This window comes from Schistocerca cancellata, chromosome 1, assembly GCF_023864275.1.
Source record: "Schistocerca cancellata isolate TAMUIC-IGC-003103 chromosome 1, iqSchCanc2.1, whole genome shotgun sequence".
Lineage (NCBI taxonomy): Eukaryota > Metazoa > Arthropoda > Insecta > Orthoptera > Acrididae > Schistocerca > Schistocerca cancellata.
In genome coordinates, this window is record NC_064626.1 from 298,838,154 (window position 1) to 298,855,621 (window position 17,468).

General features: G+C 38.3%; 1 protein-coding gene across 4 annotated transcripts in view; it reads right to left on the minus strand.

The window, feature by feature from the left end:
• Nucleotides 1–17,468, minus strand: part of LOC126171916 (ATP-binding cassette sub-family C member 10) — a 395,604-nt gene that overhangs the window by 206,444 nt on the left and 171,692 nt on the right. For all 4 annotated transcript variants that reach the window (XM_049920838.1, XM_049920835.1, XM_049920836.1 and 1 more), the window contains one exon: nt 2,829–3,097. In XM_049920838.1, the coding sequence (XP_049776795.1) occupies nt 2,829–3,097 (269 nt within the window). The remainder of the gene's footprint in view (nt 1–2,828; nt 3,098–17,468) is intronic.

Genomic DNA, 17,468 nt, shown 5'->3' on the forward strand with positions numbered 1-17,468 from the left:
TTCTCATATTCCACTCATTTCCAAATAAAAGCTTTCACAACAATGCAACAGAAAATCCCAGGTGGAATATAAACAATGGCAATAGCTCAATGTGTGGAGGAGCCACTGACAGAAATCAGTAAGCATATAAACAACAAGTTTCTAAGTTGGATGGGTACCTAAATTAATAAGGAGTGTCTGTTTTACTTTTTTACCTTTTTGCTTTTATGCAAAAGTCATTTTGCAGATACTGAATTCACATGACAATTTCAAACAAAAAATCTTTTCTAAAACAGGATTTCTAGATCAATAGAACACACTTGAGTTTTGTAAGGACATTGAGAGGAATAGCTAATCAGATATATAAAATGCTTACTGATCATATCACACATTATACTGCAAACGAGATATGACAAATGAAGTAATTTTTGTATTTTTATCACCACAATCTTGCTTTCATTTCTAGCTTTCATTTTATTACAACTATTACATCATAATGTAAAACATAATAATTGTTTTGAGATTTACTTCCTGAGAACACCAGAGATTAGCACAAGGCATTCATATTTATTCACAGAAATATTTTAGAAATAATCAGTGTGAGTAGCTGAAATTGTGTGAACAGTAAATGCCAGGCAATATGGTGAGAGTCATAAACAATGAAATTATTTATTGAGGACAGTAACATCTCAGTAGAGATGACGAGGTAAATACCATGCAAGTAGTTGGAGGAAGCACATTTCGCTTGAAGATGATGGGTACGAAACCCTTCGAAACGTTGCGAGAAGACGACGCCTTTACTCGGCTGATCACCCGAGAAGATTTCACGAATGAAATACGCCGAGAAAGTCTCAAATCACATTTAACCTAGCTGTACATCACCCGTTCCTGGGTCACCCTAAATAAAAATCTTAATTCTGATATTAGGTACCATGAACTGTTACTCCTTCCAAATAAACAAATCAATAAACATGCTAGCAAAGCATTGTTAAACCAGCAGCAACATAATACATTGCTGTCAAGTCCATGCTATATAGTGCAGGTATTCTTTGTCAGACACAATATTGTTGGAAAAAATGTATAATCCTATGACTAGAATATCAATGAGTCATATTTGGAATTTGTCAACTCATGCAAATATCTGGGTGTAATAATTTGTAAGGACATGAAACAGAATGATCACACAGGCTCAGTAAAGGATACTTCACTTCACTGGTGGGATACTGGGGACATGTATTCAGTCTACAAATGAGACTGTTTACAAAACACTCATGAGACCCACCTATAAAACTGATCAACTGTGAGAGAGCCACACTAAATAGGATTAAGAATGGATACAGAATGTATACTGTGAAAGGAGCACAAATGATCACAACTTATCAATGGAAGAGCATCACAGCAATGTTGAAAGGCCTGCACTGGCAGACATTTTAGGATTGATTCTGTATGCATCTGCTTACAAAGTTTCAAGAACTAATATTAAGTGATCAGTCTAGGAATACGCAACACTCTATGTATCACTCACATAGGGAGCACAAAGAAAAGATTAGACAAAATACAGCATGCACAGTGGAATTTAAGCAATCTTTTTCCCCACACACACAATGTGAATGGAATAGAAAGAAGCCCTAACAGTTTGAACAGTGGCAAGTACCCTATGCTATACACAACACAGTACGTTCTAGATTATCGATGTAGACGTAGCTGATTGAGACTGAAAACAAATAACACATTAACCATAGTTTCTCAGAACCTATGTTGTATTTTCAGAAATTTTTGTTTACACATGAGTATCAATATAGATGACTTACAATGTACTTTACTTTATACAATATACATACACTTATTTTGTACAATACTACAAGTTTCTGAAACACAATTTGTTTTAAACTCATTACATCATTCCATATTTTCATTCATATTTCTTCTCTAATCACAAAATGTAACCACTTCATTCTTCCTTCCTAATTCGGAACTTTTAAAATGTGCTGGACCTTGTCCAACACAGTGGCCCTCCTAAGCCATCACATGCCCTTTCTCTGGTGTTTTTTAAAGACACTTTTAATTCCATGTTTGTGGTGTATAGATGAGTTATTCAAATCAACAAATATGGATACATTGCTTCATGTGACATCCATTATCAACAGAAAATATCACCCTTTTCCTCGATAACAAATGAAGTCCTGTTTTAAGTTTTTAAGTGAATAGAGTACATTTCTTTTATGTTTCCTAACAGATCTGCTATTTCATCTCTTTTTAACCACCTCTTTTTCATGGTCATGCACCACATAAATATAAATTCTTGGTTCATGCCAGCACACAGACATAATAAACTAATTTTTAAAAACTGATGATAAGCATGGTATATAATTGATTTTAACACTCTTTTTCTGGATAAGGATACTGAGCAAGAATATATTGAGGCAAGTACATTTCTGTTTCCATGATGCAAATAACTATCATGTTTTATCCGTTGATACCACCATTAACAATTATAGATCGTGTACAACACCACCTAAATTTTTTTTAGGAATTTACTTGTCTTACAGTTTGCCACTAAAGTATATAGCTTCTTCAGAGCAGTGTTAAAAGTCAGCTGCCCAACTTCTTTCATATTTTTATTGTATATTTAGATTTATCACACCAACATAATATGTTTTATAATTTAAAAAAAAAAACTCATAATTCATTACAAAGAAAATTGGCCTTCAATATGCCTACAAAATCACAAATGTACTACAGTTATGCAAATGCCTCCAAAAACCGATACAAAAAATCATTCATAGTTTGTGAAATTAAAAAGGCAATGATTGTTCCAATATGTGATGTTTGAAAGAAGAATTACATACCCGCATCAGCTTCTCCAATCGACCAATTGACACCCAAGCTTCTGCAATGCCATTGAGAACCCATGGAAATGCATTTAGCGGTGCAATCAACATTTGCAACAATGCCACTCCTGTGAAAACTGTAGACGCTGTCAGTTTTCCACCCAGTAGAGCGAAAGTCCCAAAAGTTAGGACAGACATAAGCACTGGTGTTGCAGCCCAAAAGAATACACACAGCGCATCAAGGAATTTGCGTCCTCGCAAATATTTCACCTCTTCTGATCGGACCTCTGGAAGAAATTTGTTAAGTTTTTAAACATGTTTGAATCCAAGCATGAACACAAATTCAATGTTTTAAATACTTGGCTTCCAATTGTAAATGGGGCAGGAGATATGAGGGTACTGTACTGAAATTGATTAAAGTGAAACATACTAACAGATTAAAACAGTGTGCGAGACCAAGACTCAGGATCAAACCTGGGACTCTGGATCAAAATCCTTTCTGGTATACACAGTTTTAAACTGCCAGGAAGTTTCAAATCAGTGCACACTCTGTTGTACATGAAAATTCATTCAGCATAAATGAAGTGTCTGAGTCATGAAAACATGATCGGGTTTATGCTGAAATGGAAATGTGATCATTTTAAAATAGAGTAATTCTGAATCAACAACTGTGGCCCACAGACAAGTGAATATGCTCTTATCTTTCATCATCCATGCAGATTTACCTAAACGTTTATCTCCTTCCATTATGCCTTTCTCACACTCATTTCCATACATCCTTGCACCATCTGCCTCACTACCACACTTCCTGCCTCCTCTACCTTTTTGCACTGAATCACCACTGTCATTAATGATAGTCTGACTTCAGAGCAACAGTGCATGTCTCATGTAAAAATAAAAAAATAAATAAAATGGGTATTACTAGAATAAAAGTGAAAAACTTACGAGGGTCATTCCATTGAAAATCATCAGATTTTAGCCAAAGAGGGTTGCATCATGGTTACAGATTTCAATGAAATTTGGTTAATACCTGCACTACATTAAGTTCGTATCTCAGGTATTGAAATATGAAACCCCCAGGGGGCTGAGCTAGGCCCTCTCAAAGTTACAATTTTGGCCCTTTTTTTTCCAAAAAATGTGCCACCATGTGTGACCACCTAGCTCCTTGTGCTAATCAGATACAGCCAAAAGGTTGGTCTCATTTGAAAGGTAACACCTCTCCCTTGTACGAGAAAGCAATAATGTGTTGCAATGGTTCATAGTTCGGAAGTAATACACAGACAAACAGCAACACAAGTTATCACATTTTTGCAAGTTTCCAATATTTTTTATCTCATGTGTGAATGATAGTACTGAAACAAAATTTGATGTGTATAGAGAGGTGATAAGGCTGAATTCATAAAACAAATTTGGTTGAGTTACTTGCATGCACACATTGACTTTTTGAATTTTGAAAATTCTGAAATTGTCGAAAATCACAATTTGGGACCTCCACAAATGCAATGTGAGCATGGTCACGGCATGCTGCAAATTGCTTCATTATGTAGCTTGTATCTAAGTCTATTACCACTAAAATACCTTTGTGTTACTTTAATGCATAACTTTTTTTTTTTGTACTCGTTAACAGTGTGTTCTTGTCGATAAAGACAATATTGTAAGTGCCACAGAATTTGACATGAGAGACCCATTATTGTGCAACATGTTCAACTTGAGCACATTAATCCTTATCTAAATAGAAAGTTACATAGGAATCACATGCATTGAAGATTGGTGCCTTTCCTCACTTAGACACAACTGGAGTATTTCAATTTCAGTTGCCCAGTCCATACTGTCTGCCTGTTATAGTGGTTGGCACAATAGTTGGTTTTAGAATGCCCCCGAGTTTCACACAGCTGACTTCATTGGTTAAGAAGTAAGCTTTAGTTGGTCGAGGTGAATGCAGATACTTCACCAAAACATCTTGGTTCTCTTCAGAATGGTCCATAACAAAGGCAAGGTACCACTTAGAATCATATACACAAATAATGTAAGAAGACGGCTTGATATCTTGCAATGATACTGATCGGTATTGTACTGGAGACTGTTGTGCTTATACATTGTGTGTGTGATAACCTGTATCATATCTCACGGGGCATAAAGTTCAATACATCTTAACACCATCCTTTCCAGCAGGTCTAAAGTGATGGTACTGTCTTGTGTTTGGAATTGTCCTGCACTGATCAAATATTTCATTCAGTGGCATTGCACTGTTATTTTCAATGTCTTCTGAGGACACATACAAGAACTGAATACCCTTTATCTCTTGTGATGCAAATTCGAAAAGTGCTTGTGCAATGAGGATTGGGTGATGAAGTTCTTGAAGATCCCTTCTGGCAGCCAGTCTTTTGACTGTCCTCCCAACCCCATCACAGGCAATCTTTACATGGCTAGTGGCAACGAAATGCCACTCAGCATCAATTCCAAAGTCCTCAGAATGCAGTGTCAGATTCCTGAAATTTTTCTGCTTTTATATTGAGATGATGCTCCATCTGAAAAGTAGTGAATTTTTCCTGGGTGAGGCATTGCATCTTTTATATGGGGAATAATGGTTTTCTGATACTGTACTGCAGCTGTTGAGTGAATGAGGTAGTCACTTATTATACACAATGTCTTTACAGTTGATGACGCTGACCCTGATTTCGATAAATAAACTATAAAAGTATGCACTGTGGCCTGGGATTGCTGCTAGTGAAATCCTTGTGCTGCATCTTGTACAATAAACAAGTAATTCTAAGAAAAACCTCCAATCGCAATACAGTATATTGGGCCAAGAGTTTCTTTCAATGAAGCTAGATAACATGATTGCTGTTTTATTACTAAATAATCACTTTTCAGTAATTCCAGTTTGTTGCAAAAATTGTGTATGAAATCTTCAATTGTTTCCACCACTGATATCAATGTATACTAAGCTACCGTGATCCACTGCATATACTGGACATCTTCAAACACAGTGCTTCTGATTCTGCAAGAAGAGCTAAAACACATTGCACTCCAGGGCAGACTTACATAACATACTATCCTCGCTTTCTGTAGAGCAGACAATCTTCTCAAGTAAGTCTGTAGTTGTATTACGAAGCTTGGTGACATCTAACATCAGCTTCATATTTTGGTAATGAATACAACACACAGCATGGGTTCCACGCGCACCCACGAGTACACACCATTTGGGGCGCAACTGTGTGAATTTTGAGAAACCAATATTATAAGTGGGAAACTTCTCTTTGAAAGCCGCATACACCTACTTCAAATTCAATAAAACAAGGCACTTCTGCTTGAGTTCTTTAACACCACATTCCAATCGGACAGATACAAAGTCTTTCATCCCTGGACACAAACAACTGTACTCATCATCTTCAAAAAATTTACAAACAGTATGTACTACACAATCACATAAGGACTTACACGTCCAAGATGCATCATGTACGGCAAGATTCCTTGTTTTTCCTTCTGTGCCCTGGCCTTTCAAACCAAATATTCTGAAACCCCAAATTCCCTAGAGCACAATATGCAATTGTCCACTTCGAAGGAAGGAGACTGATAATCTTGACTTTTATTTCATAGGTAGCCATTTTACATTTTTCTTTTAGCTGTTCAATACGATTATCAAAGTCTGTCTAGGTGGAAGTTGGAGGGATATGATCCTCATGATTAGGTATTGTAACTTCAAGACACTTTTCCAAATGCTTATGAACAGCAGAGCAGATTTTCTTGTACTTCATTTTGCCATGTGAGACTTTTTTACTACCATTACAAACGGTGATTTTGGACACCGGGGCGAATTCGGACAGTATGGTTTATTTGCTCTTTGCCACTGCATAGAAACAAAGGGTTACTTATTTTAATGTCCGTGCGCCAGTTATTTTAAGTGCAAGATTGCATTTATCGCTTTCCACCATTTTTATTTTGCGTCAATTGTTTCCCTAGATGAATAACTGACAAACAGTCTCAGTGTTAAAAATCCATGCATTATCATAAAGTGGAAACTTTCTATTTTTGCGCCAAGCGGGAAGTTATTGTAACCGTAATTGTCGATGCACTCAGTAGCTAACAGCATTGAGACAATTTCTGTAAAAGTTTGTCGAGTTTCTCGTGCAAGATTATAAAATAACGACTGTTTTTGTAAAACTGTGTAATGTGTGGGGTGAATTCAGACAATGCCAAGAACGTATAAGAACAGGAGAGGTGCTACAATATGGTGTAATTATGATCCAGAACTTTTAGATAAAGCTGTTCGTGATATTCAGAGTGGTAAATTACCGTACAGAAAAGCTTGTGATTTGTATGGTATACCTTAATCAACCCTACAAAATAAAGAGCAGGAAGCACATCCAAAAAAAATGGGAGGACAGCCAGAGCTAAATAAAGAAGAAGAAGAAATGTTGAAGCAAGGTATCTTGAGGGCTGCACATTGGAGATTTCCCTTCACTAAATTGGACGTTAGATATTTAGTTAAAGGCTACCTTGATAAGTCTGGCCGAAAAGAGAAGAAATTTCATAATAATTTGCCAGGAGAAGAATGGGTGTATTTATTCCTCAAACAACAATCAGAAGATATTTCCATTCACTTAAGCAAAAATATTAAACGAGCTTGTGCAGAAGTGAACAAAGAGACTGTTAAGATGTTTTTCTACAATACCAAGGCAAAGCTGGAAAATCTCCCACCTAGCAACATGATCAACTATGATGAAACCAACATGTCAGATGATCCAGGCAAGCAGCAGGTAATTATGAAACAAGGGAGTAAGCATGCTGAAAAAGTGACAGACTCATCAATATTTAGCACCTAAATAATCAAGGCAGCTAGTGATGATGGTAAACTGCTTCCTCCGTAAGTCGTTTACAAATCAGAGCATTTGTGGGACATATGGCAAGAAGGTGGACCACAAGGAACCCATTTCAATAGGAACAAAAGAGGATGGTTTGACCTGCCAGTATTTGAAGATTGATTCTTTACAATCTATTTGCCCTATTTGAAGAGGCAAAACGGTCCAACAGTCATGATTGGAGACAACTTATCCAATCACGTGTCTTTACGTGTTATTGAAGAGTGTAAACGGAACAATATTTCATTCATTCTCCTTCCCCCCAATAGCACACACCTCCTCCAACCGCTCGTTGTAAGCTTCTTCAGGCCAATGAAAGCAGCGTGGTGATCTGTATTAACTGATTGGAAGAAACACACTCATGGGACCATTTCCAAGGATGCCTTCCCATCTCTTCTGAAGCACACACTGACTAAGATTGCAGTAAACTCCAAGGAAAACATAAAGGGTGGATTTTGCGCCACAGGCCTAATCCCTTTTGATCCAGATCATGTCTTATGAAAATTGCCTGATAATGGGGGGAGCCAGCAAAGCAACACAGACGCATGGTCTTCCACTTTTGAAGAAATGCACAAAGAAATTTGTTATCCTCCATATAAGCTTGGTAGCTCCTGCCACCGACGCAAACTAGACATTCAACCTGGAAAATCTATCACTGGCCGAGATTTTCAAGGAAACGAAAACAGTGCTGAAACAAGTGACAGTACTTCTAGCAGTAGTGAAAGTGAAAAGACACATCATCCAATGAAGTTTTACTGCTGAAAGAAGAGGCTTTTCTTGTTGCAGGGTACAAATACAAATGTGGAAACAAGGAGCAAACATGGCAGTATGTTGGAGTGGCCACAAATGTTGGTGCTACAGAAGTAAGTGTGAAATTCTTCCCCCACATGAGAACAGTAAAAACATATTTGTGTTTCCTAATGTCCCCAATGAAGAGACAATACAAAAATTGCAAATTTCGAGAATACTTCCCTCACCATTTGATAAGAGAGGAATGTTCATTTTTCGAGAAGATGTGCTTTAGACTCGAAGACAATCGTTTTTTAAAGTGTTTGCAACTTAATTTAGAATGATGAGTGAGAAAAATTATTTTGATCTTTTTTAGTTAAATTACTTTGTTTGTTTCTGTCTGTTTCTAATATTTGAGTTAAGAACTGTAAAAAAATTTTTATTTAAATTCTTGCAAAATAAAAACTTATCTGTAATATATAAAATTCATTATATCATTCCATATCACTTATTCGTAACAAAGGGCTACCTTAAAATGTATAAAATGTCACCAAAATCAAATCAAAAGCATGTAGAATTTTAAAAAATGGCAGTAACTGTCCGAATTCACCCTCTATATACTGTAACTTTGGACAGAGATTTAAAAAACACGAGTCCGAAATCATCCCAATCCATGGGGTGACTTTGGACACTTTATTTAAGTGCCTCAGATAAATATACCTACACATACACTTTCTGATTCTGGGATATTTTATTCGTTACACATATACCCTACCACTTCCATAACAATCAATTTAATCTAACGATATATACGAAAGTTTCAATCAAAATAACGACAAAACCGTCCGAAATCACCCCGTTTGATGGTACTACTCAGACACCATTCCTTAAGTGGAGACACACTGAGAGAACTACAGGCCCATATTCACTGGAGCTACAAATTCTTCAGCAGGCCGAAAACTGTCACTTATACCGGGTGATCAAAAAGTCAGTATAAATTTGAGAACTGAATAAATCACGGAATTATGTAGATAGAGAGGTACAAATTGTCACACATGCTTGGAATGACATGGGATTTTTATGAACCAAAAAAATACAAAAGTTCAAAAAAATGTCCGACACATGGTGCTTCATCTGATCAGAATAGCAATAATTAGCATAACAAAGTAAGACAAAGCAAAGATGATGTTCTTCACAGAAAATGCTCAATATGTCCACCATCATTCCTCAACAATAGCTGTAGTTGAGGAATAATGTTGTGAACAGTACTGTAAAGTATGTCCGGAGTTATGGTGAGTCATGGGTGTCAGATATTGTCTTTCAGCATCCCTAGAGATGTCGGTCGATCATGATACACTTGCGACTTCAGGTAACCCCAAAGCCAATAATTGCACGGACTGAGGTCTGGGGACCTGGGAGGCCAAGCATGACGAAAGTGGCAGCTGAACAGACAATCATCACCAAACGATGCGCGCAAGAGATCTTTCACACGTCTAGCAATATGAGGTGGAGCACCATCCTGCATAAGCATCTTATGTTCCAGCAGGTGTTCATCAGCCGGGCTGGGGATGATGCAATTCCGTAACATATCAGCGTACCTCTCACCCGTCATGGTAGCAGTTACAAAACCAGAATCATGCATTTCCTCGAAGAAAAAAGACACGATAACGGCAGATGTGGTAAATCCAACACATACTGTGACTTTCTTGTCGTGCAATGGAGTTTCCACGACAGTTCTAGGATTTTTGGTAGCCCAAATTCTGCAGTTATGGGCGTTGACAGACCCTCAGAGCGTGAAATGAGCTTCGTCGGTCCACAACAAGTTACACAATCAATTGTCATCTTCCGCCATCTTTTGAAATGCCCACACCGCGAATGCACTCCGCTTCACTAAATCGCCAGGTAAGAGTTCATGATGCCGATGGATTTTGTACGGATAGCATCAGTGGGTACGCCTAAGTGCCAACCAAACAGTAGTATATGGAATTCCAGCGCGATGAGCGACTGCTCGAGCGCTGACTTCCCCGTGCATAGACGAACCCGCTACAGTATCCATTTCTTCCTGAACTGTCTCAGCAGCATTACGCCTTGTGCTTGGTCAGCCACTGCAGAGTCTATTGTCTAAACAACCCATGGCTTTGAACTTCGAAATCATTCTCGCCACAACTGCATTTGTCAATGGACCTATACCCGTTCAAATCCCCTTCCTATGGGGATAGGATTGTAACGCTGAACTAGCACATTCCCCATTCTGATAATACAGCTTTACTAAAAGTGCCTTTTCAGGTAACGTCAACATGCTGGACTGCTGGTGCATCTGATAAAGGACAGGTATACACTCGCACACACACACATATCCATCCGCATATACACAGACACAAGCAGACATTTGTAAATGTTTGCTCGTGTCTGTGTATATGCGGATGGATATGTGTGTGTGTGCAAGTGTATACCTGTCCTTTTTTCCCCCTAAGGTAAGTCTTTCCGCTCCCGGGATTGGAATGACTCCTTACCCTCTCCCTTAAAACCCATATCCTTTTGTCTTTCCCTCTCCTTCCCTCTTTCCTGACGAGGCAGCCGTTGGTTGCGAAAGCTAGAATTTTGTGTGTATGTTTGTGTGTCTATCGACCTGCCAGTGCTTTTGTTTGGTAAGTCTCATCATCTTTCTTATATATATATATCATGGATGGGACATTTGGAGTTAGGGAAATCAAAATAAAATGTTTAATTTAAATTCTTGATTCCTTTAGCTGGAATTCAAACATGTATTATTTGATACACAAGATTAATGGGCAATTTCAGTAACTCACCATTATTTTTGTCTGCAGTTTTGACTAATAGTTCTGGATTAACACCATAAAAATAAAACAGAGTGAAAATTTAAAAATTTAATGTTGAAGTTAACTTAAAGCACTTTGGACACTTCAGAAAACATCCCTGAAAGATAGCAGTGTCATGGTTTGATACTTTAGTAGGGGATAGGTTTTAACTTAATTATCTCGTATAAATTGTCCCATCCGTCACAGTGTTTATCCATCACAGCATTTATGTATGAAAAACAATTTGAATTAAAATATAACTTACAGAATTCAGTAGATCTTGAGCATGACTCAATGAAATGAAGGTCTTTCTTTACTATCAAAAACCAATGCATGATTTTAGTGACAGATGGGAGAGCTTTCCTTGTAAAAAAGAAATTAATACAAAAGAACTTGGCAGTGCCTACCAGTTTCCAGATTTTCTAGCTATGCTACTGAAAACAAGCTTAATAATGAACTGTTTGTCAGTAATGGTGGGCAGTCATTGCAACAATGAACTGCCTGTCAATAATGGTGTGACGGCATTGCCAATTTGACAACCTATTGTTTACTATTACCACCCACAAGTGTAATTTCTCTAAGACGATGGTGATAAACAAAAGGGGAAAAAAGTAGCAGAATGTTTCTATTCTCTACATGTAATTTCAGTGCCTCAGGATTTCACCGAAACTATTCACAGTCATGCCCTTCACATTTTTAACTTCTACTCGTAGGCTCATTCACTCACGGAATGCCTGGTATAATATGTAGTTTATCAATATTAGAACATTGTTAAATGATTTATAATAAATGAAAGTAATACAAAGATATTTTGGGAGTAATTATCCTTAGATACAAGCTACATACTGAAGCAATTTGCAGCATGCCAGTACCTTGTACACATTGCATTTGTGGAGGTCCCAAATAGTGATTTTCAACAATTTCAGAATTTTCAAAATCCAAAAGGTCAGGTGCACATGCAAGTAACACAACCAAATTTGTTTTATGAATTCAGCCTTATCACCTCTCTATACATCACAAATATTGTTTCAGTACTATCATTCACACATGACACACAAAAATTGGAAACTTGCAAAAATGTGATAACTTGTGTAGCTGTTTGTCTGTGTATTACTTCCAAACCATGAACCATTGAAACGCATTATTGCTTTCTACTACAATGGAGAGGTGTTTCCTTTCAAATGAGAAAAACCTTTTGGCTGTATCTGATTTAGTACAAGGACCTAGGTGGTCACACATGGTGGCACATTTTATGAAAAAAAAAGAAAGAAAGAAAGAAAACAGCCAAAATTGTAACTTTGGGATGGCCTAGATCAGCCCTCTGGGGGTTTCACATTTCAGTACCTAAGATATGAACTTACTTTAGTGCAGGTATTAACTGTGCCACATTTCACTGAAATTTGTAACCATGATGCAACCCCCATCTGAGGACTTCCAATAGAATGACCCACAAAAATAAATACTGTAAAAATATTTCAAAAGAAACATTTAAACAACTAAAAAGAGAGGGGGACAAATATGATGAGAAATGAGATATGATTGAACTAATGGGACAGATGTGGTGGAAGACATTATGAAATTCAAAGTGGACATAAAATGGTGACAAATGTACACAAGACACTAACATTGCAAATTTTCAATCATAGACTGCAGGAACTAAACAGATTAATTCAGATCCTCTTTGTCATGCTGTAATTTAACTTCGCATTTCTCTATCACTGCACTCTGCATCTAAATAAAAATCTTTGATTACAACATGTTTTGTTCACAATATTTTTCTTGCATTGTGATCAGGCTTGTTACAATTCAATCTCCTGGTGAGAAATACTATACCATCTATCATTTTACAACAAACTGTACGTTCAAAGAAATTGCCTCACTGTCCTGAGTTATATTGACTAATCATCAGGTACATAGACAATGTGTTAAAACACCCAGCTTTCAAATTCATATTCTTCATTAAACAGTTTCTCAGAGTGGGTGGTGGAGGAACATGCACAGAGTGATGTGAGTAGCAAGAGGCAAATGGCATACAAGTAAGTGGGAAATTACATACAGAGAAAGAGAAAGGGGAGGGAGAGGACGTGAAGGGAGGGGTGGGGGACAATTTAAAAGAAGTGGAAAATGTGACAGAGGAGGCAAGGGGGAGAGAAATTGTAAGAAGGGGAGGGAGAGAGGGAGGAGAAAGGGGGTGGATGAATTATAAGGAGGGAGAGGTTGAAAATGAGACATAAAGGGAGAGAGCTGAGAAAGGGGGGAGAGAGGGAGAGGGAGAGGGAGAGGGAGAGGGAGAGGGAGAGGGAGAGGGAGAGGGAGAGGGAGAGGGAGAGGGAGAGGGAGAGGGAGAGGGAGAGGGAGAGGGAGAGATTTGGGGAGGTCTTTCTGAAAATATGAGAGAAGGAATAATTTTTATAAACGCGAAACAGGATCATTGCAGGTTTCTGATATGAGACTGGGTGGGGATGTGACAGAGGTACTCCTCTAGTGAACCAACTACAATTCAGCTATAATCTCTGCCTATTCAGTATTTTCATAAAAAATGTCTGGTTTCAGACAATAATTTGTGTATAAATTATATGTATTGTAGAATGCCTTCACTCCAGATGTTTTCTTAGGTTACTCTTCATCCTTTTTATATGTGATATTTGAACACAAATAAAGAACTGAGCAATTTTGTTACTTTTATCTCTTCAGAAAAATATCTGTACGAATAATTAGATATCAGCCTTTTTTTCATTGCTGACAGCCACACACACCTACACACAGAACTGAACAAAAATTTTTTGTGCTTCAACTTCTTATGGTGTATAATATTTGCATAACATGCAAGTGCAGTTTTGCAATCAAGAACACACAGCACACTTGGAGTCATAAATGTGTCACAGTTTCCCCATTGGAACAGTGGCAGTGCTTGCACAAGGGAATGACTCTGCTCTCAGCAGTCCACTGCTGTTAACTATTACTAAGGAATGAATACAACCCAGATATGACTTGCACCCTGACAGACTGAAGAAGTTGCAGGTGCCTACGGAGCACCCAGCTCAGGCAGAGATATTAATGAGTCACAGCTACAGTAAGGAATGGCTGTGATGGTACATTCAAAAGAAATGGATATGTTTCAGGCCTGTGAATAACTAGCTGACCACATGAACATGTCTGTGCTTAATAAGTTGTGACACAGAACTCTGCGCTGCCCATTGCAGTGTAAATGCACAAATGATATCAATTTGTTTAAAATTATTGAAATTTTAACAGCAGGAAAAAAAGCATTGTAACAAATACTGAACAGTTTTCTCATTGCTATCCGAAAATGAGATGTAAAGTGAAAACTTGCTTTTCTGTTGTGAATCCACTGTGGGATCTGTCCCATGCATCCTCCTACCACCACCTACTCCAGTCCAGTCACTAACATCACCTATCCCATCAAAGGCAGTGCTGCCTGTGAAACCAGTCATGTGATTTACAAGCTAAGCTGCAACCTCTGTGCTGCATTCTATGTAGGCATGACAAACAACAAGCTGTCTGTCCACATGAACGGCCACCGTCAAACTGTGGCCAAGAAACAAGTGGACCACCCTGTTGCTGAACATGCTGCCAAACATGATATCCCTCATCTTAATGACTGCTTCACAGCCTGTGCCATATAGATCCTCCCCACCAACACCAGCTTTTCTGAATTGTGCAGGTGGGAACTTTCCCTGCAATACATCCTATGTTCCTGTAACCCTCCTGGCCTCAACCTTCATTAGTCACTGTCCTCACCCATCCAGCCCCTCCCTGTTTCCATTCCAGCACTACACAGCCGTCATTTCACCACCACACCCAGTCTTTTAATTTCTTTTATTTCTCTCCTTTCCGCTACTTACCCCCTCCCCCTCTGCACCTTCTCTCCTGCCCTCCATCTAAACTGCAACACTTGACTGTCCGCCACTCCCACCATATTAACCCTCCCCCTCCCCACCCCAGCCTCCACCTTACCCCCACCCAGTCGCCACTCCCATCATGCACTGGTGCTGCTGTTCGCAGTGTGGTCTCAGCTCTCTAAGACTGCAGACGTGTGTGCAAGTTGCGTTTATGTGAGTGTGCGTATGTGCGTGTATGTATGTGTGTCTACTGCTGACAAAGGCCTTAATGGCTGAAAGCTTTAACTGTGTGGATCTTTTTATTGTGCCTATCGTGACTCAACATCTCCGCTATATGGTGAGTAGCAACTTTCCTTCTCTGGTATTGTAAACTTGCTTTCAGTTTGAAGTAGTATAAAAACAATATTCCACAGTAGAAAGGGGCAGTCAAATGGAAAAAAGTAAGTAAACAGTTTATTATCTCAAAAATAACTGCTATAACTGCTAAAACATTTACTGCACTGTGAGACAGGATGGTCAGTGCCCTCATGGAAAAATGCTTGTGGTTGTCTACAGAATGAAGATTGTACCCATGCATGCACTTCTTTATCCAAAGCAAATCAATGGCCATGAAAGCCTTTCTTCAGGGCTCCAAAAATATGGAACTCACTTGGGGAGAGATGGGGACTGTATGGAGGATATGCAAGATCTTCCCATTAAAACTTCTGTAGCCTAGTCAAAACAACCTTAGCAACATGTGGGCCCAACCACTGGGAAGCCATATGTCTAGCTTTTATTTGGTTGCCACTACAGATGTACTTTCCTGGCCACCAACTTACCTAGATTTTAACCAACCTGAACGTTGTAGGATTGCTGCAAAAGTAAATCACTGTCATAAACAGTTCAACAGCACTGGAATTCACTGTGAAAGTACATCTCCACTTAACAGTGGCAGCTTATCACTGCCTGACAAAACAGTAGTTTATCTATCTGCTAAGTCTGCTGAAAATAGTCGTTACTCTGGATGCTAAAATGTGGTTATTAAATGTAATTGAACAGCAAACATTTCTTCACAGATCTATTTTTCCATCACAGGTACTATTCCTTATACTTTTCATATTCGAATTAAGGTGCATGTTAACACTGAAATGACTTGTGAGCTCCAATACCCATGTAAAAATCCACTTATATTGTGCTAATTTTTAAGGGTCAGAATTCATATTAACATTAAATATTGTTGCTGTTGTGGTATTCAGTAAAATGACTGGTCTGATATAGTGTACACACTACAGTATCCTGTGCAAGTTTCATCTCCAAGTAACTACTTCAACCTACATCCATTACTGTTTCCTAAATGTACAGATTGAATAAAATAGTGGATAGACTCCTTCCTCTCTCAACTTCTGCTTACCCTTCATGTTTTCCAGCATTTTATAACCACAGTCTGGTTTCTGAACAAGTTTTAATAATGTTTGGTTCTTGTATTTTCTCTCTGCTATCCTCCAGATTTCAAAGGCAACATTATCAACAGTTTTCTAAATCTACACATGCTATGAAAGTAGATATTCCTTCTTTAATGTATGTTCTAAGATGAGTCATATGGTCAGCATGCCTCATGTGTTTCTACATTTCTCTGGATCCCAAACTGACCTTCACCAAGGTCAACTTCTACGAGTTTTTCCATTATTCTGTAAATAATTGGTGTCAATATTTTGCAAGCATGTCATATTAAAGTGATAGTTCGGTAATACACCTGTTGGCACCTCTGTACTTGGAAGTTGGAATTATTCCATTGTCCTTGAAGTCTGAGGATATTTTCCTATCTCATATATCTTGCAAACCAGGTGGAATAGTTTTGCCATGCTTGTCTTTCCCAAGGATCTAAATAATTCTGTTGTCTATTCCAGGGACCTTGATTCAAATTAGGTCTTTCAGTGTTTTGTCAAATTCTTGTGAAAGTATCAAATTCCCGATCATCATCATCTTCTTCCCTTTCTATAATATTACATTCAAGTTCATTTCCCTTGTATAGCACTTCTATACATTCAAACAGTGGAAAATGCAGAATGGAAAGTAACAATATTATGAACAGCAAAGTTGCTACTCAATATAGAGCAGAGATGCTGAGTCGCAGATAGGCACAACAAAAGACGCTCACTACTAAAGGTTTCGGCCATTAAGGCCTTCGTCAACAGCAGATGGCAGACACACAAACACACACACACACACACACACACACACACACACACACACACTCTTACTCATGCAAATGCAACTGATAGACATGACTGCAGCCTGGTATGGTTTCAGTTGCCTGAGACTGCAATTGTGTGTGTGTGTGTGTGTGTGTGTGTGTGTGTGTGTCTGTCTGTCACCTATTGTTGACGAAGGCCTTAATGACCAAAA